This window comes from Xyrauchen texanus, chromosome 11, assembly GCF_025860055.1.
Source record: "Xyrauchen texanus isolate HMW12.3.18 chromosome 11, RBS_HiC_50CHRs, whole genome shotgun sequence".
NCBI lineage: Eukaryota > Metazoa > Chordata > Actinopteri > Cypriniformes > Catostomidae > Xyrauchen > Xyrauchen texanus.
The window spans coordinates 43841738-43864980 of NC_068286.1; the positions used below are offsets into that span (position 1 = coordinate 43841738).

Sequence of the window (23243 nt, forward strand, 5' to 3'; positions counted from 1 at the left end):
TACTCCGGATTCATCCGCATTAGATTAAGCATATATGTGCATACGTGCCTGTTGTGAATCCAGTGTCCTGTGTGAATGGTACCTTAAGTCTACCCCCGGACAAATTGACAAACTTGATTGCAATATGGTTTGCTGTGGACTGTAGGCTTTGATGGGCATTTGTTCAATGAAATGGAAATAAAACAGACAATATTGACTACAAAAGCCTCTTTTGGTAACATCTATTCAGTGCTTTAACCCTCTGCCACATTAATGAACTGTCTTTGAATTATCTGCATTTGGAGGCATTTCTCAGTATCTCAGATACTGATAAATGCCATTATTAATAATTAATTTGATCAATCAATCAGCGTACCATGTAATTAATTTGATTGTATTTTTAACTGATTGACAGCCCTAATAAACATCCTACATGTGGATTTGCTGCTTGATCCAGATCTACACATATGAACTATTTAAAGGAATATTCGGGGTTCAATATAAGTTAGGCTCAGTCAGCAGCATTTGTGGCTTAAAGTTTACCGCAAAAAATGTGTTTGAATCGTCACTCGTAAAAAAAAAAAAAATTGAAAAACAATCGAGGCTACATAAGGAGCTTACAATGAAAGTGAATGGGGATATCCCATAAATGGTAAAACACATTAGAGACTGTTAAAAGAGTATAACCACAAGATATAAACAATATATGTGATAACATGATTTTAGTGTGGTAAAATCGCTCAATAACCTTTTCTGTGTAAAGTCATATCCAATAACACTTGTTGTCATGAACGACGTAGCCGTTCAGGAAGCTGCAACCTGGTTGTAGAGACTGAATGGCAGCCAGTGAAAATAATAGTTTTGAGATTTTAAACTTCAGCTAATTAAACTAGTCCACTTAAGTTTCTCTTGTCAATACAGTTTGATATGAACTGCATCTGCACATTTGATCCTATATTTATAACACTGTATATATTTATATAATAGAAATAACACTGCTTTCAAGTTGACAATCCTCAACATCTCTTCCTCATTAGTTCCTCTTTTATTCAGATAACCACAGACACACAAACACTTACTGTAACACACTATTAACAAGTATTAAGCAAACAATCAAATGACACGCACACACAAACGCAAACTGCAATATACTGCATGCTCACACCTCCAAATCTGCTTATGTTACTCATTTCACCTCTCTCGCTGTATTTGTGGGTTGTTTATTTTTTCTGGTACGAGCAGATGATCAGGATCCGTGTGAACATGAGAATACACAGTCTCTGATTACAGTCAATTCTGCTTCTTTTTCAGTGCAGTATCCTGGGAATGAATCAACCCTTAGTAATAGCCTTTAGCCAAAGGAGATCCACTCCAATGCCTTCATCACACACAGTATGACTCTTTAACCATTAAAGTTTTATACCTTGGCTTACACACATGCTGTACAAAATGCACAGGATGTTAGTGAATGCAGTGCACAATACATATCCATCTATCTGTCATCCATTAATGTATAAACAAACACCACATACACAAATATACACACTCTTCTGTTTTTAATTTCACTGCTGATTCAAGCAGAGCAACAGTTCCAGCATAAGAACAGTGATGCATGCTGGAAGAACAAATCTATAAGAAACACTAACATGGGACACAGAAAGAGAGGTGAGGGGACTTGAGGACAGAATGAGGCAGAGAAAACAATACAAGAGCCTGATAGGATGAAATGAGAAGTGTGGGTGTGAATTAGACTCACAGGGTTGAGTAGGACGGTCAGAAACAGCTCTCCTCCTCGTATGCTTTTGTCCAGTTCTTTAGGGCCTCCCGGATATTCCTTATAGAAGATGGTGTGTGTGAATAAGCCACATGTCTGACGGGGCAGCACCTACACACACACACACACACACACACACACACACACACACACACACACACACACACACACACACAGCTTTAAATGACAAAGATTTACAGTGAACACCTTGTGTTTACTAATTAAACCATGTTATGAACCTTTTTATGGTAGACTAATAAACATACACTCGGATAATTTACATTTATGCCCTTACCATTATTTTGCTATGGCTGATTTTGTCCCAACCACTTTTTGAAGTAAATAGAGCGCAACAGTTGGGTTCCAGATATAAAAATCCCATTAGTTTTTTCCATAGACTAATTGTTTTTTTTTATCAATAACTTATAAACCTTTAAAGACAGACCTATACCTATTTATGAAGTCCCATTTTGATATTGCATGTTTTCATTTGTAATCCTGGCACAAATAACTAAATTGCTGTTTCTGGAGCATTGCTATTGTGAAACAGAGATCGGATATCAATGTTAAACCCTTGTTAAGGAAATTTGTTAACATTAATTACATTTATAGACAATAAATTATATATTAAACGTAAGCAGAGTGACGTCACTACCACATGTTGGGAAATGCGTATCAACAGGTTAAGTGTATCTAACTACTGACTTGTGAAAACAGTGATAAAACAGTGGCAGATGTAAGGATGAAAATATCAAATGAAATGCCATGATATCATTGAGCACTTGATAAGAACAAAATATAATTGCTCCCTCCAATCACTGGGTAAAAATAAAGTTTTATATGTTATATGGCTTTATATGTTTTTTTTTTCCCTTCCCCTTTTTCACCCCAATTTGGAATGCCCAATTCCTCCGCCACCAGGATTGAGTCATTACGTCACCACGAGGACATTGGGATTTGGAATGCCCAATTCCCAATGTCCTCGTGGTGACTCAATCCTGGTGGCAGAGGTTGAATCTCAGAACCTCCACGTCTGAGACTGTTAATCTGTGCATTTTATCATGTGGCTTGTTGTGCGCGTTACCACGGAGACATAGTGTGTGTGGAGGCTTCATGCTATTCTCTGCGGCATCAATGCACAACTCACCACGTGTCCCACCGAGAACACACCACATAATAGCGACCACTAGGTGGTTACCCCATGTCCCTAGCAACTGGGCCAATTTGGTTGCTTAGGAGACCTGGCTGGAGTCACTCAGCACACCCTGGATTCGAACTCGTGACTCCAGGGGTGGTAGTCAGTGTCTTTCCTCGCAGAGCTACCCAAGCCCCTGGCTTTATATGGTTTAATAAAGTTAGATGTCGAAAACAGCCACTCAATGTGCTATTGAAAATGCTGTTTAAATGGATAGTTCAATAATAAAAAAAGTAAATTCTGTCATTATTTTATTAACATGTACATATTATTTCTAATCATAATGCTATTAATAACGCTTCAGTTTTGACTAGGAATTACAAATACTCCATTATAGAACTGGCTTCTGGATTAGCATCATGTAGATTATATATTTATCAAAACAGTCAAATGTAATATTCAAATCTTTGAGCATAACCTGCTTAATATTCATGAGCTTTTCATCATAACATGATGTCAGAACCAGCACGTCTGCTCTATTTTCCATCATGCAGTACAGCGAGTATCAGTTCTACAGATTAATTTTTACTGGGTATGTGGTCCCTTGTCAATGTGTCTGTGTTCAGGTGCTGAGTTGAGAAAACTTCATATGTCTGGATCAGCTAAAGAAAAAAAACATTTCTCAGCGGAAAAAGTCAAATGCCTCAATAAAAGATGTGGAAAACAGACAAAGAAAGACAAGACGACAAGAGAAAGAGAATATGGGAGATGCTGTGACTGAATGTGACACAATTACTCCTTGACAGCAATTGAAACAAACCAAAAATAAACCTTACTCTCTCTTTCTCTCACTCTCCCACTCACAGCCATTGTCCCAATTCACTTTTACCTTCTTAACCTTCTAATAACATCTCATTATACGTTCCACAAAAGAAAGAAAATATGATAGAGTTTCCCAACTATGCCACAGATTTGCCAAGATACTGTAGTCTGTTATCAAAAGCCAGACATTTGAATAAGAACACAAACATTTCCCATTACATTCTTGACCAAATAATCTGAGCCAATTTAAGGAAAATGGAATCAAAGAAGGAACATCTGAGACAAAGTTGATCCTTAAAAGAAACATTCTTGAGAACTCAATAATATCTCTAGCCCTATGAAGTGTTAGATGTAAACTCAAATGTCCTCTGGGAAAATAAACGATTTTAAAGATAATTTAGTAAAAATCCAAATAACCAGATCTTTATTCTAAATGGTTTTCCATGCTTTTTCAATGAACCATCACAATTAATGAACTTGCAGCTGTGGAACGGTTATTAAGACACTTACAGCTTACAAACGGTTGGCAGATAAAGTCACAATTATTAAAACTAGAGACCTTTCTACTGACTCTGAAAAACACCAAAAGAAAGATGCCTAGGGTCCCTGCTCATCTGCGTGAACGAGCCTTAGGCATGCTGCATGGAGGCATGAGGACTGCAGATGTGGCCAGGGCAATAAATTGCAATGTCCGTACAGTGAGACACCTAAGACAGCGCTACAGGGAGACAGGAAGGACACCTGATCGTCCTTGCAGTGGTAGACCACATGTAACAACACCTGCACAGGATCGGTACATCCGAATATCACACCTACGGGAAAAGTACAGGATGGCAACAACAACAGCCTGAGTTACACCAGGAACACACAATCCCTCCATCAGTGCTCTGACTGTCTGCAATAGACTGAGAGAGGCTGGACTGAGGGCTTGTAGGCCTATGGTAAGGCAGGTCCTTACCAGACATCACCGGCAACAATGTCGCCTATGGGCAGAAACCCACCTTTACTGGACCAGACAGGACTGGCAAAAAGTAATCTTCACTGCCGAGTCGTGGTTTTTTCTCACCAGGGGTGATGGTCGGACTCGCATTTATCGTCGGAAGAATGAGCATTACACTGAGGCCTGTACTCTGGAGCGGGACCGATTTGGAGGTGGAGGGTCAGTCATGGTCTGGGGTGGTGTGTCACAGCATCATCGGGCTGAGCTTGTTGTCATTGCAGGCAATCTCAACACTGTGCGTTACAGGGAAGAAATCCTCCTCCCTCATGTGGTACCCTTACTGCAGGCTCATCCTGACATGACCCTCCAGCATAACAATGCCACCAGCCATACTACTCGTTCTGTGCGTGAGACTGGAATGTCTGAGTTCCGCCATGGCCAGTAAAGAGCCTGGATCTCAGTCCCATTGAGCAGGTCTGGGACCTGTTATATCGTAAGGGCTAGGGCTATTTCTCCCAGAAATGTCTGGGAATTTGTAAGTGCCTTGGTGGAAGAGTGAGGTAACATCTCAGAGCAATAAAAATCTGGTGCAGTCCATGAGGAGGAGATGCACTGCAGTACTTAATGCAGCTGGTGGCCACACCAGATTGAAAGTGAGAGGACGTTTCTTTTTTACAGACTATAAAAAGAAATATGTGCCTTTTTACCTGATTGTAACGCACTAGCAAACTCAATGTGTGTGAGTCAAAGATTTTCTGTTGTTCAATCAGATACAGATATTTACATTCTCTAAGAATTTACAGAAAGAGAGAGGGATATATAGAGAAAGGGAGAGAGGCTGGCACAGTGCATATATAAGGTGCAACAGAGTCAATTTCTAAACACTGTAACAGTGTGTAAATATCAGAGAGGCACATCATCTCCTCTAGCAAACTGCTAAAACAGCAAAATCTATTACATTAACACACCGACAATCACAGTGTGCTCTGATGCACTGATAAGAGCTTTCATCTCATATATGCTTGTTTTCTGAATGTTTGACTGAGCAGGAACAGTTATTTGGGACTCTGTCCAATCTTATTTATTAATTAAATATATTTAATTTCTTTTCTTGCTTTAACATCTCTCTCATTCTCTCTCTCTCTGTTTCTTTGCCGAGTATTATGTGGCATGTGCGACACACACACACACACACACACACACACACACACACACACACACACACACACACGCTTGACAGACAAAGACCAATTGTATTGCATGCATGTGGCCTTGATTTAATATTTTAATCTTACTCCATCTCCTAAAGTAAAATTCCAGTGCAAACACACTAAACTGCCCATCCCACCATACGCATGGAGAATTTATGAGACTCTATTCATGCGCGCCGTCCTTACTGTTCACTTTTCTGCCACCCACCTCCCCCTCTCCCCACTCTCTTTCTTCTCGTTAAATGTAACTTGCTCTGTCAGTATATTATTGTGGCGGTTTGTAAAAGGAATGGTTAGCTCTATGCCCTGTTTTCGACTTGCAATATTGTGGAAAAAATCAGACTGTGACAGTCTGACATGCTTCACAGCTCTAATTTATGCTGCGCGGATACACCCTCATCAGAATTCAGTGCTCTGGGTCATACACTTGATACCTGGTAATTAAGCCAATTGACCCAAAACCTGTTTTTGTTGCTTCCACTAAAAAAAGGGTGAGATTTGGACCCACAAACATCTGCTGTAAAACAACAGTCTTGAGCAAGATTCTTTCAATACTGGTCATGACAGCTTAATTGCAGGTGCAACCACTGATTTGAGTCCGGCCTCCGAACGTTTGTTCTTTTGTATTTTGAATGAAAGAAAGTGACACATCTCTGATTCACTAGAAAGAACAAAGAAAGACACTTATTTTAGTTGGATGGTGCTTTAACAATAGAGCACTCTAAATTGTTTGTCAGAACTTCAAAGACAAGGCACACCTAGTCAAAAGAAGTAAAAAAAGCCTAATGCACACTACACAACTCAAGCTCATCTCCTTTAATGTTTTGAGCCTGGGGGACACACGGGTATAAAAGGAGATGCGTGCACCACTCATTCAGATTTGTGCTGAGGAACCGAGAGAGAGTCAGCCTCCATCAGGGAACAGAGGTTACACCAGAAACCAAGACGTTCCCTGACTATCACTCACTCGAAGTTGTGTCGATGTAGTGACACTAGGGGTTTCTATACGAAACATCACAGGTGCTGAAATGTGTCATGAGGTATGGAGGAGCGGACACAGGCAAGCTGCTGCATGCCTCGCAGCGAGTGCTCGACCACATCGTGACCTTCCGGCGAGTTAGGTAAGGCCTCTCCCTGGGCACATTAAGGGTGGGAGGAGGCACTTACTCAAGGAGTCTACAGGCGGTGAAGCCGGTCCTGAAGGAATTTTCCGCAAAGCACCTGATAGTATAGCACTGGGAAAGTGCTCTTCGTTCTCCAGGAGGGAGAGTACTACGTAGACCACACCCTACCAGAGGGAGGTTAAAGCATGTAATACCTCACATGGACTTACTGACCGGGAAGTTCACAAATGGAACGAAACCCCTGGGGAGGACCCTATCTATGGAGAGGGTACACAGCCACAGTGGTGGATCTCACAGAGGGGAAGACACAGGGTTCACAGGGGGGAAACCGAACAGTGGCGATACTTCATATGGGAATACCGAGGGGGGGAATTACCACGTATGGAGCACTGTGCCCAAGTACACAGGCTAACCTGAATAGGGGCATACCAAGAGTACCGGGCCTGGTGGCATTACTCCGCCGCCGAGATAGTCGCCGGACAGTGCTAAAGAAATCGAGAAGGCACCCAGTGCTCACCAGTTGCGGGGAACTGTTGTGGACATGATAGCGCACATTATCACCTCAAAAAGGGGAAAGGCGCTATTGAAAGTGATACACTCAACCGGCTGCCAGACTTTACCTGTTGGTAACCTTTAACACTTGGGCCGAAGCCGGTTAAATGCAGAGGTTGTAGAACCTTGCAAAGTTATTAGGTGTATCCCAACCCGCTGCTCTGCATATGTCTGTTAGAGAGGTGCCATTTGCCAGTGCCCAGGAGGACGCAACACCTCTGGTGGAGTGCGCCCGAAATCCCAAGGGGCATGGCAGGTCTTGTGATTGGTAAGCCAAAGATATGACATCCACAATCCAATGGGCCAGCCTCTGTTTGTAGACAGCCTTTCCCTTCTGTTATCCTCCAAACCAGATAAAGTGCTGCTCCGAGCATCTAAAGCTCTCTGTTTGGTCCAGGAAGTGGAAACAACAACGATAAGGTCAGGTCTTCCTCCCCTGAAGGGAGCGCTTGCAGGTTCACCACATGATCTGGAAAGGGAGTGGTGGCAACTTTGGGCAAGTAATCGGGCCGGGGTCTCAAGACCACGTAAGAGTGTCCTGGCCCGAACTCCAAACATTAGCTGGTGAGAGAGAGCATCTGCAGGTCCCCAACCCTCTTGATAGATGTGAGCACTACCAGGAGGGCTGTCTACCTGATGTTCGCAACTGCCCAGGCAAGCACGGCTGCTAACTTAGAGTCCACTTCATCCTGAGCTCTACCGCCGAGAGCCTCCTTTTATACCCATATGTCCGGGCAGAGAGCGGCATGCAAATTCCATTAGCCAATTTTCATTGGCCTTTTCTGAATAAATCACAGGTGATTGGGAAGTGTGAACCCCTAGTGTCACTACATCGACACAACATCGAGTGAGTGACAGACAGGGAACACTCTTCTCCTATATTTGATCATCATGATCAATCACTGCTGCCATGCTGCCATCTATTTTATTTCATAAATAGCACTGAATTTTGTGAATAAGGCGGTATAATAAATAAGGCTTATCTTTAATAAGCCTAATTTACGTTGAAAGGAGGATTGTTTGCTGAAATGAATGGCTTAATTTTAATTATAGATGGGCCTTTTGGTCATTTTGTCTACTTAAGTACTTGTCGAGTAATCGGGGTGTGGAGGATGATGTACATACAGTATATGTGATTCATACATTCAGTATATGTGATACGTCTTTGGCTGCTGCATTACGCCTTCTTGTTCCAGTGTCTCGGCCATTCATTATAGGCTGTTATATTGTAGTCTGTTCAAAAAAGTACAAAAGATGGCATAATCAAAATATAATGCATCATATTTTGTTATTATGTAAAAACTAGCTGGACAATTAAATGAAACAATGATCAGAACGCGAATCTGTTTTTTTCCCTACAGGTTACTGTATTAAGCTTAGTAAGTGTGCACCACTGTTTCTGAACCGTGTATTGGAGTGGTGGTGGCGTAGTGGCTAAAACACAGGGCTGTTAATCAGAAGGTCACTGGTTCGAACCCCACGGCCACCACCATTGTGTCCTTGAGCAAGGCACTTAAATCCAGGTTGCTCTGGGGGGATTGTCCCTGTAATAATGGCACTGTAAGTCGCTTTGGATAAAAGCGTCCAAAGCTTTGCATCTGCCAAATGCATAAATGTAAATGTAATGTGTATCTGGAAACTGTATCTGGAAACTGTGGTTGGCATGACTGGAGACACCATTACCATCATGTTTTTAAAACACTGTGATAACTTGAAAATAGTTTTGAACTACGACCCTACGTTCTGTTATATTCAGCTGCGCTCCAGTTGTTTGAAAGAAAGATTTCGCTTTGTGTGTGTGCGCGCGCGCGCGCCTCTCCAGAGTGTAGAGTGCTTTAACGCCACTTTATATCAAACTTACAAACATGTGCGAGCTCTGATTTCGCCGACATGCAGGTGTGTGAGAGAGATTTACAGTCAATGATAAACCTTCACATTTATTTAATAATATACACAAGTTTCTACATCACATGATAATAAAACATGATCAGCAACCATTTGCAGAGGTGTTCAAAATACAGCAAATTAAAGGCTCTTTTGATTATCGTAAACCTGTAGAACAAACGCTAACATTGCAGCATTGTTAATCAGTTGCTATGAGCCATCTCTGTTGACAATCAAGGTACCTCTTAAAATCTTTGACACATTTGTGTTTAGTTGTCATGTAGTTGTCACTGAATTTCAAATTTAGTGAAAAGATATGTCAAGCAGTTTCATCATCGATCTTTGCTTTTATGATCGATCATTGCTGTCACTTATGAGTACTCAGGTGCTCGATTACTTGTGCCCATCCCTAATTTAAACACTTGCACTGCACTGTTATTTTAGCACATACAGCACCTGGTTAAACTGGAATGAGTATTAGACATAGGTTTTTGCATTGAAATACTGCATGCACACTGTTTAGTGAATGTACACCTGAATGCTTGTGCTAGTAGAAATGTGTGTGTGTGTGTGCAGTTAAGTGAAATCTCCACACCTCTACAGCCGTTAACCAGAAATGGGGAAAAGAGACAGCAAAAGGTCTTAGCAATAAATTTATTCTAAGCTGCGGTTGGGGACACCTAGTCAAAATCTGTGTGTGTGTGAGTTGGTTTTTCTGGTTTAAAGTATTTTTTTTAGGCTACACTCTAGTAATTATGAGGGTATTACGCTATAAATGTGGCTTATGAGGACACCCTGTGTGTGTGTGTGTGTGTGAAAGAGAGAGAGAGAGAGAGAGAGAGAGAGAGAGAGTGAGAGTTTTTGTGGTTTATGAGGATCATTTTTATGTTACACACTACTAATTATGAGGGTATTATGCTATAAATGTGGTTTATGAGGACACCTCTAGTGTCCCTGTAATTCAAACGGCTTTAAAAAATATACTAAACTATGTTTTTTTGAAAATGCAAAAGGTTCTGTGAGGGTTAGGTTTAGGGGTATGCCTATGGTGAGTCCTCGTAATGGGAGGAGTACTACCACACAGTGTGTGTGAGTGTGTGTGTTTGTGTGGAAAAGACTTGACTGTGGTGAATGCACTATGGGGCAATCATCTAAAAGTCCTAGGGTGTTATCATTAATTCTTTTGGAGAGTGTGTGTGTGGGTGTGTGCATGTGTGTGTGTGTGTGTGTGTGTGTCATTGATTTTGCTATACTAGCTGTTGCTTGAATTTGATCTGTTGCTCACAGGCAGGTCTCACTGCATTTTTCAAGACCCTGCTAGTGTAGCAACCAGTGGCATACTGCAAATCTGTGGCCCCACCAGAGAACAATAAATAGGGCCCTACCAACAGTTGACAATCTTGCCCTCTCTTCAATATTTTGGCTTTTCGTGCTCTGCTAAGATGTTTTCTTTTCAGCCTTCTGTATATATGTCATTTATGGAGTTTAAATCTGGTGGTCTATAAACTTTGGTGCTGACAATCAGCGCACATAAAAATGAAATATTTGAGCTTTTGAGTGTGATTTATTGTTTCCAGCTATTTTGATTCTAGTGGATATAAATGTTATGGTCTGAATAAAGACACAGCTATGCAAGCATGATTTGGTGTATTGTTGTGTTGAAATGTGTCAGATTCATAATACTGTATATTTCATTTTTAGCACAAGGGGTGCTATAAAACCCTCTTCTTATACGGACAATTATCTCATCTACATAAACTATTATAACACCAATATGCTAATAAATATAAAAATCTGGTTAATAAAAAAAAATCACACAATGCAAGTAAACTGCGCTTACTTGGGACTGAAATCATCGGGCTATTCTTTGCTTTTTAAATCAAAATGTAAGCAGGCATGTGTACAACACATGCACACATTAGATAAGTTGGTAAGAACGCCGGTAGAGGTGTTTACATGCAGAATTTTGCTTATGTTTACTACCTTACACAATTAAGGAAATCATTTCCTTACTTTAAAGGTGTTTACATGACCTTACATGTTGTCAGCTTATTAAGCATAATAATCCGTAGTGCTTAGATAGTGTATGTAAATAGGCTCAGTGTGCGCACTAGGTATTTTCAACAAGACTGCACTGTCAAGCATTCACGTCTGCATTTGCATACTTGTCTGAAGTATGTTTCAGGCCTAAAGTAGGCTCTAGATCTAACCAAAAGTGTATTGGCTCATAACCCCAAAGGAGCTATGGAGGGTTTATCTCTCTGTTCCCCTCTTTTTTCTGTATTTCTTTAAGCATTACATCCAGCTAAGCTGTTGCTAAAACATTGTGTACTGCAGTGTTGTGAGCATGTGTGGCAGTTAAATGCTTTTATGTGTGTTGAAAGTCACACCATGATGTCATTATGGATGAATCCCTTGCGGTGGCGTGCGGGTTTGAGGTGTGGGTATTCTTCTGTACTGGTCACTTGTATTCCCCAGGCTTTCTTCCAAGCCTCATACAGCTGAATATGGACTGGGTACACACCAGAGTGATGAGGGGCCACTGCATATCCCAGATCTACTGGAATACCATGGTCCTGTAATGAGAAACACACGCACGCACACACACACACACACACACACACACACACACACACACACACACACACACACACACACACACACACACACACACACACATTTAAATGTCATGTACAAAAATAACATTCTGCTTGCAGCTCCAAAGAGTTTGATTTAGTGAATACTGTACAAATTGGAACGTATTCATCCAAATTGAATTTTTGTGTAGACTATACACAGGATAACTTGTCTCTCCTTCTTATTCAAGTTTCTATATTAAATAAAACTGAGTGTGTTTAACACGGGGGTGTTAAATAACATTTTGAAACTTTAAATGTGTAGAAAAGGTGAAAATTAGATACATAAAGGCATTTGAACAAATGTCAATAGCAATCTTTTTCAAATAAACATTTAAATTCAAAACACACATACCTAAGCATATTAAAATCCCTCATTTAAAAACACACATGCACACATTTACTTGGCTTTCCAATTTGGGACATAACGTCTATTCTTTTAAAATAAAGCTACTTACAAGCTTCATTTATGTATCTTTTTTCCAAATGACGAAAAAGGGAGTTTTTGTAAGATTTAGAAAACTTCAGGGGACAAATTTGTCCCACATTAAACAAATATCTAGTTCCCTGTCACACACATTCACACTTATCTTCAGAGTTATTCAGCGCTACCTCAGAGGTATTGATTTGAGACTTTATGAATTTAATGGAAAAATCCATTGTCATTTTAAAATGTCTCTAGGCTAACTAATTAAAATCTGATAGGTGAGATAATAGACATCTAAAGGGCAACTGAGTTGATAACTGTATTTTGAGATGAATTCTTAGATATGACTTCCATACCATGAGAATCCATACATTTCCCTCAAGAGAATGTGTGCATGTAGCGCACATGCACACAAAACTACCCACTTGTAAGCTCATCTGTTAGCTTAGCTTCAGAGCTTTCTGATTTAATCAAGCCCCCAAACCAATAAAGGCAAATCAAAGCTGTCTTCTCTAGATTATCAAACTTCTGCTCGTAGCCCATTAAAATTCTCTGTCTGCTCATCTCTCACAGAGTCTCTGCTCTCTGAGCTGACAGTCACCAGGCTGTTTAACTCAGTGCCTAGAGTGAAGTGCATACTAACTGCTTGACCTTGGTTACTCATATAGGAGATTTCTATAGAAAATGTTTTCAACTGAGCTGATTGTTGATTTCCATCTAACAGATTGTAATGGCAGCTTTGACAGAGTTAAATGAATGAATGAACGTTACATTTATAAAGCACTTTTCTGACACTACACTCTAAGTGCTTTACACAGTGAACAGGAATCTCCTCAACCATCACCACTAGTGTGCAGCATCCACCTGGATGATGCGATGGCAGCCATAGTCCGCCAGTACGCTCACCACACACTAGCTATTGGTGGACAGGAGAGAGTAGAGTAATAAAGCCAATTAGTGGATGGGGATTATTAGGAGGCCGTGATTGAGATGGGCCAATGGGGGGAATTATAGCCAGGACACCAGGGTTACACCCCTACACTTTCAAGAAGTGCTCTAGGATATTTAATGACCACAGAGAGTCACAACCTCGGTTTAATGTCTCATCCGAAGGACGGTGCCTTTTTTACCATATACTGTACTGTAACTGTCACTATACTGGGCCATTAGGACCCACACAGTCCACAGAATGAGCACCCTCTGCTGGCCTCCCTAATACCTCTTACAGCAGCAACCTTCATTTTCTCCAGGAGGTCTCCCATCTAGGTGACCAGGCTCAACCCTGCTTAGCTTCAGTGGGCAACGGGTCTTGAGCTACTTGTTGATATGGCTGCTATCAGGTGTGGTGTAACTCGGCAGCCTTGATAAACTAGAACTAGCATTGATGACAGTAAATGGTCCATTAAGGTAAACGTTATAAGAACATCCGTAAGTTACGACAAGTTTTCTTCAGTTGAAGGTTTGTACTTGTTGATGTTGAATCACTCATGTAATCGACATCTACAAGGTTCGGACTGTCATTCTTACAATTCAGTATTAACCATGTATTATGTTCCTAACAAAGTAACTGGCCAACAGGTTGGTAAGTCATTTTATTTACTTGCAAAAGCCAATTTTTACTTGCAATTGGCACTTAATTTTGGACCCTAACCACACTCAAATCCAAACAAGGTTCACTGTACTATGAAGGCATCTTTCCAGATAAATGAAAAGAAAACAACTGAGGTAATAATGATATGGATTAATTATCAAATCAATAAAATTATGAAACTATTGTTTTTTTTTCCAGCTTTGTGGAACTGTAGTCACATTTTAATGCAAACCACATTTGCATAAAAAAACAATTAGCTAAACTGCTCAAGACATATCGCATGGCTCAAATGATTATTTAGCTGGCGGTCATGTTTCCAGACAGAGACTGTGCTTGTTTGTAATTTCCAGCAGGGGCACATTATGGTCGGTAGTTTATCATTTACGCCACTGTTCACATCACATGGCTGCATAACGGCTGCTTTTCTAATATCCAAACTGCCAAGTTACAGTGATGCTACCACACATAACCTAACAGGATTAGCAAATCAAAGATAGCTAGTGAGTAAACCACCATCTACCTTGTTGTGCATACTTACGGTAGCATCATGGCTGAACTGCTTTTCACTTGCATTAAATAACTGGAGAATACTGTAATAATAATAATAATAATAATAAATTTAATTTATAACGCACTTTACATCAATTCAATGACCTCAAAGTGCTACAATGCAATACAGAATAAAAACAGAAACATTAAGATAACACTATTAGCAATAAAAGGCTTTACTAAAAAGGTGGATTTTAAGGCCTTTTTTAAAAGAGTCCACAGACTGTGGGGCCCTTAGATGGACAGGGAGAGCATTCCACAGACTGGGAGCAACTGAACAGAAGGCACGATCACCCATAGTACGAAGCCTTGTCCTCAAAGGTTGGAGGAGGTTGGCCTGTCCAGAGCGGATATGGCGTGATGAGGAAAGGGGTGTGATGAGTTGTTTTAGATATAGGGGGGCTTTGCCATGGAGGCACTGGTGAGACAGAAGGGAAACTTTGAACTCAATCCTGTACTGGACAGGAAGCCAATGGAGCGATTTAAGGATAGGAGTGATGTGATGGTACTTCCGCACGCCCATCAGGATCCTAGCCGCACAGTTCTGAATGTACTGCAGCTGCTTGATGTTCTTGCATGGGATCCCGATGAGGAGTGCATTGCAATAGTCCAGCCTGGAGGAAACAAAGGCATGGACAAGTTTTTCGGCATCGGGGAAAGTGAGCATTGGGCGGAGTTTTGCAATGTTCCTGAGATGAAAGAAGGAGGTTTTACAAAGATATTTAATGTGGGCCTCAAATGTCAAGTGAGGGTCCATTCTAACACCAAGGTTTGTGACTGAGGATGAGAGGTGGATGTCATGACCAGAGAAGGTGATGCTGGTGATGGTGGATGACCGGGTCTGGTGCGGGATGCCAACAAGAATGGCTTCCGCTTTTGAGCTGTTGAGTTGTAGAAAATTAGCAGCCATCCACGTCTTTATCTCCTCCAGGCAGGTGGAAAGTGTGGAAAGGGCTGCAGAGGGGTTTGGGTTTGTTTTGATGTAAATTTGGGTGTCATCAGCGTAGCAATGGAAAGATATTCCATGCCGGCTGATGACATGACCAAGGGGGAGCATGTACAGCGTGAAGAGGGTGGGGCCAAGGACTGATCCTTGAGGGACACCACAAGTAACAGAGTGTGTGTCCGATTTAGCAGCACCCAGGGCTACATACTCAGTTCTGTCCGTGAGATATGATGTAAACCATGCCAGAGCAATATCAGAGAGTCCAATGGAGGAGTGGAGGCGATGTAAAAGAATATGATGGTCCACGGTGTCAAATGCAGCGGTGAGATCGAGAAGGATGAGAAGTGATGGAGAGCCAGCATCAGCCGTCATCAGCAGGTCATTGGTGATCCTGACCAAGGCAGTTTCCGTACTGTGGCCAGAGCGAAAACCAGACTGGAACTTCTCATAAAGACTGTTTGTTATGAGATGATTGTGGAGTTGAGCAGAAACTACCTTTTCCAGCACCTTTGACAGGAAAGGGAGGTTGGAGATGGGGCGGTAGTTGGCCGGTACTTCGGGGTCAAGGCAGGGCTTTTTGAGTATTGGCTTGATGACCGCAGTTTTCAGGAACTTAGGGACTTGGCCAGATCGGAGAGACTGATTAATGATTTTGGTGATCATGGGACTTATTGCAGAGGAATGACTTTTTATCAGGGCTGAGGGAAATGGGTCCAGGTCACAGGTGGAGGGCTTCATCTTCCTTAGAAGGAATTCGATGTCATGCTGAGTAATATCCGTAAAACAGCAAAGGAGCTGTGTAGTCCCAGATTGAGGGTCAATGGATATAACTGGGGAAGCAGAGGTGCTAAGGAGAAGAGGGGGCGGGTGCGAGGTAGCAGATACAGCGGGGGGCTGGAGGGCAGGGGGGCTGGAGAAAAGGGAGCGGATCTTTTCAACTTTTGTTTTGAAGAAGGAAATGAAGGTATTGCAACGCTACTGCATGTTCTCTGAGTGTGAGGGAATCTGAGGTTTGAGGAGATGATTTATTGTTGCAAAAAGTTGCTTAGAGTTACCAGGGCTATTGTTGATTATGTGAGAGTAGAACCAGGACCGGGTGTCACTGAGGGACTTGCTGTAGGCCCTCTGATGTTCCCGATACGCTAGCTTGTGAACAGCAAGCCCTGAGTCCTTGAGACGCCGTTCAAGGACACGCCCTGTTCTCTTCTGCAGCCACAGCTCCCTGGTGTACCAGGGTGCTGAGTGTTTGAAGGTGACGGTACTGTAGGTTTTATTGTCTTGGAAAGGAAGCACAGCTCTGCAGTTGATGCATACATTCTTTTGCTTTAGAAATATCTTTCTTTAAAAAAATATTGATGTTTTTGTCATGCCTTGTTAGGGCATTCCTCATTATACACTCACCTAAATGATTATTAGGAACACCTGTTCAATTTCTCATTAATGCAATTATCTAATCAACCAATCACATGGCAGTTGCTTCAATGCATTTAGGGGTGTGGTCCTGGTAAAGACAATCTCCTGAACTCCAAACTGAATGTCAGAATGGGAAAGAAAGGTGATTTAAGCAATTTTGAGCATGGCATGGTTGTTGGTGCCAGACGGGCCGGTCTGAGTATTTCACAATCTGCTCAGTTACTGGGATTTTCACGCACAACCATTTCTAGGGTTTACAAAGAATGGTGTGAAAAGGGAAAAACATCCAGTATGCGGCAGTCCTGTGGGCTGAAAATGCCTTGTTGATGCTAGAGGTCAGAGGAGAATGGGCCGACTGATTCAAGCTGATAGAAGAGCAACTTTGCCTGAAATAACCACTGCTACAACCGAGGTATGCAGCAAAGCATTTGTGAAGCCACAACACGCACAACCTTGAGGCGGATGGGCTACAACAACAGAAGACCCCACCGGGTACCACTCATCTCCACTACAAATAGGAATAAGAGGCTACAATTTGCAAGAGCTCACCAAAATTGGACAGTTGAAGACTGGAAAAATGTTGCCTGGGCTGATGAGTCTCGATTTCTGTTTAGACATTCAGATGGTAGAGTCAGAATTTGGTGTAAACAGAATGAGAACATGGATCCATCATGCCTTGTTACCACTGTGCAGGCTGGTGGTGGTGGTGTAATGGTGTGGGGGATGTTTTCTTGGCACACTTTAGGCCCCTTAGAGCCAATTGGACATCGTTTAAATGCCACGGCCTACCTGAGCATTGTTTCTGACCATGTCCATCCCTTTATGGCCACCATGTACCCATCCTCTGATGGCTACTTCCAGCAGGATAATGCACCATGTCACAAAGCTCAAATAATTTCAAATTGGTTTCTTGAACATGACAATGAGTTCACTGTACTAAAATGGCCCCCACAGTCACCAGATCTCAACCCAATAGAGCATCTTTGGGATGTGGTGGAACGGGAGCTTCGTGCCCTGGATGTGCATCCCACAAATCTCCATCAACTGCAAGATGCTATCCTATCAATATGGGCCAACATTTCTAAAGAATGCTTTCAGCACCTTGTTGAATCAATGCCACGTAGAATTAAGGCAGTTCTGAAGGCAAAAGGGGGTCAAACACAGTATTAGTATGGTGTTCCTAATAAACCTTTAGGTGAGTGTATGTATATACCTTAGGACAGCGATTTTTAATTGGTGGGTCACATTAATGTGTTCTGATAGGATTGCGGACAGCATGAAATAAATAATGCTAATTGCAAAAATTGCTAAATGCTGCATAATTAGAAGAGCAAAAAAAATGCTTTCATATCTTTTGTTGTTTTTGTCAAAGGATATGTGTCCAGTGAAATACTAAAGTATTTTGCCACAAATTCACTTGGTAGAAGCTAGACAAATTAGGAGAATGCCAACATGGACAAGTTGCATAACATAACCACATCCTCTAAAACCATGAACAAAACAAGTTAAAAGAAAATACATTAAATACAGGTTCACTTGAATCGAGGATAAACATGGTTTGTGCCATCAGCATTTTTGTGCATTAAAGTATTGCCGAGAGCATGAAACTATTGATATTCAAAAGACATTTAAAAATATTAATTGTCCATTTTCCTATTCAGCCTATGGTATGGTAATAATCATGCATATTGTTGGATCTGTGAAGTTCATGGTAATTTAAATACATTTCAATGTTTTATTTTCAGGACATTTTTGTTTACTTTTGTACAATATAATACATCAATTTCAGTACCCTGTTGGGTCACCACTTGATCTCCAAGATCAAATGTAGGTCCTTAAGCAAAACCAGTTAAGAACCAGTATATACACTATATATTTGGGCATTTTTGATACAGAAACCGTGAGACAAAAGACAGTAATATGGAGCTGGATGTTGGATCGATAAGATTTCAATGTGGGCGGGCTACCCAGCACAACACTAAAGATATAGACACCTTGAAAAAAAGGGTGGAAGGGTTCGGGAAATGGCATGAGCTGAATTTAAACGTTTTGGTGGTTTGTAACACCTTGACAGCATGAACTTTCAGGAAAACTTAATGGACCTGCAAATTATAGACAAACGAAACAATCCGACTCTTCATTAAACAAAGCAAACAGATCAAGTTTAAAGGGGTACTCGATTTACATTTTCAACTTGTCCACCCCCATCCAACCTTACCAATCTAAGTCCCCTCTTGATCCGCTATTCACCAATGATAATAACCATGCAGCTTCAAGATTCTGGTTCCAAAGGCACCTTATATCAGTCCTCCAATCTGGCATCCCAGCAACATTTTATTCCAGTCATTCATTCCATAGCGATTGCTTGCTGCGGCAACCACAACTGCCCAAAAAAGGTTTATCAGAACAACAAATTCAATCTCTCGGCCTTTGGTCCTCAGACACATAACACAGCTACATAAGATCTAATCATATCCACATCAGAAAAGCTCATCAATCACTAATCAGTACCACCTGTCTCTATCACTCATGTCACCACCTGCCACCGTCTCGATGCATCCTACATGCACACACGTATGTGTTCGCGTATGTATTTCTTTGCATGGGTATAGGTGCAGATATGTATATGTGTGTATGTTTATGTGTGCATATATATATATATATATATATATATATATATATATATATATATATATATATATATATATATATATATATACTGTATTTAAACCAGGGTCCTCCCGTTCGAACTGCAGTAAGAGCCCTCCCATTCGAATGAGGAGTTGAGCCCACCCAAGTTCACATGTATAGTGGGCTACCCCTTTTGAAGCAATGAGTGGGCTTTTCCGTTTGGATGCTGAGTGGATCAACGTTCGGATGCATGCTGGGCTTACCCTGTTTGAATGCCGCAAGTTAAACCACTCTCTCTTTAGAGCAGTCTCCCTTCCAAATGCAGCGTGAGCCAACCCTCATTCTCAACTTCCCTGTTTAATTGCACGCTGGGCTTACCCATTCGAATGCCGCAAGCTAAACCTCTCACTCTTTAAAGCAGTCTCCCATTCGAATCGCAGTGTGAGCCCTCCCTTTCAAACACCATGTGAAACAACTCTTGTTCTCACCTTCCCCGTTCAATTGCTTGCTGGGCTTACCCGTTCGAATGCCATGAGCTAAACCTCTCTCTCTTTATAGCAGTCTCCCATTCAAATTGCATTGCGAGCCCAAATTGCAGCATGAGCCAACTCTTCTTCTCACCTTCCCCGTTCGATCGCTTGCTTGGCGTACCCATTCGAATGCTGTGAGCTAAACCTCTCTCTTTTTACCTGCAGTCTCCCATTCGAATTGCAGTGTGAGCCCTCTGTTTCGAATGCAGCGTGAGCCAACTCTTGTTCTTACCTTCCCCGTTTGAATGCCGTGGGCCCATCCACTTCTATGATGAGTAGTGGTCCCCCGTTCAAATTGCAGTGTAGCCCCTCTCAACCAGCCATCATACAAGAATGCACCTTCAAACAAATGCATAAAGAGCTCCCTCTATATAGCTTTTTGGGGGGGAAGAACACATTTTCAAAAGTATCCACTTAATTTACCATTTAGAATTGTCGCCAGCTTGCTGTCCCATATATTTCCTCCATTGTCACGGTACTGATGTTCCACCTCAAAGCCTTTTTGAGGGTAATCAGGTCTCGAGTCGAGTCTCAAGCTCCGAGCCCTCAGTATACGGACAGCAAGCCAAATAAGTTAACCTCTTCTATACAAGATTATATTAACATATGAACTACTGAAATCATAATCGAGTGGTTAAAACAGCTTCTTTACTGATCTTGTGTGAATTCTACTCATAGAATGAGAAATGACATGTTAGTTAAGGATTTACGTAGTCATTGTGCATCCTCTTTTAAATGCTCGACTAAACACCCCCCATTGTCTGAATGTTTGCAAACAATATCGTTGCTCAGCTGCTTCTCACTTATTTAGGCTCTAAGCGAATCATGAAGAAGACCTTCTCCGGGATTATGCCAGGGCCTTTACAGTCTGCTGCAAAGGTGCCTTTTGAGTGTGTGTGTGTGTGTACTTGTTATATGAGTGTGCTCCTTCAAAGATAGAAAAAAGGGGGAATAAACACACACACACACACACACACACACACACACACACACTTTGTGTCTAGGTTTCAATGATCCTGTAAAAATCCTAAGAGGTGCTTCTCTATTTGAGGATCAACTGAAGTCTCAAAGCACATGTAAAACGTCTAATTAGTCTTCATTTTCTCACTGTAAATGACACATTGACTATCAGGGTAATGGTTCCTTAAGTGAATGAGTGTTTCACTGCATAGGATGATACCTGGATGATGCTTTTGCTCAGTGCTTGTGTGCGAGTGGTTTAAGAGTGTAGTTTTTCTTACCAAAGCGAAGTCTTTGTTTAAGATCATTTGTTCCATGAGAGAGGATTCATTATGGAAGAGATGAGGCTGCATGTGACTCCACATATGAGGAAACCACCAGAACTCATCGACATATTTCAACAACAGATCATCTCCATCATCTTCCTCCTGCGTACCTACACACACACAGATGCACACAAAAGTACAAATAACAGCCCATTGAATATGTCTCACACCTTGTCCTAGCCAGGCACAATGCAACAAGTTTCCAGGAACAAACAATTTGCCGGTTCACACTTTGAATACAAAACTGGTGTGCCAACAAGAATGTATTTGAGGTTTTAAAACACCATGAATTCAGCTTAATAACTGGGTTGACATATTTGCTATTGAAACAGAAGGTTGGGCTGGACATTTTGAAGGGCTTCTCCTTTCTTCAAAAACAGTAATTAGTCTAGTTATGTCAGAGACATGCACCTACTTGCTAGTCAGTTGCAGGTTGTATTAGGGGGAGTGGCATTCTCGTTCAAAAGAGCATTTGATTGGACTAAAATCTGATTGGCTTTCTGAAAATCTGAAATTGCTGATAGGCTTTCGCGACAACGTGTCGAATTCGACAACGTGTTGAATACACGAATGAAGCGACCGAAGCGATGTTCGAGTAGCGTCATTCGCTTCTACTTGCTTTGCGTTATATGTGAACGCACCATTAGGAGTACACTTGCACGGTGATGGCTTCCTAGTTACACACTTACACTAAATTTTGATTTCAATTTTGAGTCTTTAATATACAGTTATGTGGTGCAGGATTTTAGACCAGTGAGATTTCAGTGTGGGCAAGGCTACCAAGCCATCGACAAAATCGCTCGTTGCTTAATTGGCATTAAAGCTAATTCTGATTCTGATGGCCATGGCCATGGCTAGTTAGGACAAAAACTCTGATTTACATTCAATGTATAACTTTAATTGTCAGGTTTATGGGTGATTCTAGGTCAAAATAAGCTACATTTTGCTAAACTAATCACAGTAATGTAAGTGAAATTACAGTAATCAACACAAACACAGCTATATACATGAGCACTTCAAAAATAGAAAATATAAACTAATATGATGAACTCAAAGAAACTTCAGTGTTGCTATGGAAGAGTTCTGTTGCTATGCCAATCAGAATATTACAGCTCGTCTGTTGGCAGGCATTTTTATAACGATGCTATTTTTGAAAAGATGCAAAAATATGAGTTTTTCCCTTTCGATTTTCTCTGTCATGCACACATGTGGACAACAAAACACATAGTACACAGTTACCTGTGTGGAAGAATTTCCCAGAAAAGCCCAGGTTGAAGGTAAAGTTTGAGATGTATGACCTCAACATGGTCTGTGTTTCCAGAAGAGCCTTTAAGATAAAAATATCATACACGTTATAATCTGAAGATTACACTGTAAAGATGAATGTTAATTCAGTCATTATCAGACAATGTCCCTATAAATGTCAGGTCTATTTATCCAACATCACTCAAATTAACCATAATACACACCACAATACAGAACTATTATGAATAAAGGAATACCCTTTACACCAACACCCCCAAAATAAACATTCTGTCATAATTTACTCAACCTCATGTCATTCCAAACCTGTATAATATACTGATACTATATTGAGCTCTAAATATGTCTAAAAGTACCATAACGTTTGTCTATGGAACTTGTGCTCTATATTCCAAGTCTTCTGAAGCCACAAAATAACTCTATCCATTGAAAAACAGAAATGTAATTTGCAATTCTCTAATAAATTCTCATCCACTGCAGCTCTCAAATCTCATTCATGTTATGTCATGTCAGATTTGACATTAGTGATGCCATTGTCATTGGTTTTTAT

The 23243-nt window shown here is 41.2% G+C and overlaps 1 protein-coding gene across 1 annotated transcript in view; it reads right to left on the reverse strand.

The window, feature by feature from the left end:
- ndst3 (N-deacetylase/N-sulfotransferase (heparan glucosaminyl) 3) overlaps positions 1 to 23243 on the reverse strand; it is an 85675-nt gene that overhangs the window by 31394 nt on the left and 31038 nt on the right. Inside the window, exons 3-6 of the mRNA XM_052137392.1 lie at positions 22670 to 22757; positions 21386 to 21540; positions 11812 to 11997; positions 1736 to 1864 (exon numbers count right to left, since the gene is read on the reverse strand). Of these exons, the coding sequence (XP_051993352.1) occupies positions 1736 to 1864; positions 11812 to 11997; positions 21386 to 21540; positions 22670 to 22757 (558 nt within the window). The remainder of the gene's footprint in view (positions 1 to 1735; positions 1865 to 11811; positions 11998 to 21385; positions 21541 to 22669; positions 22758 to 23243) is intronic.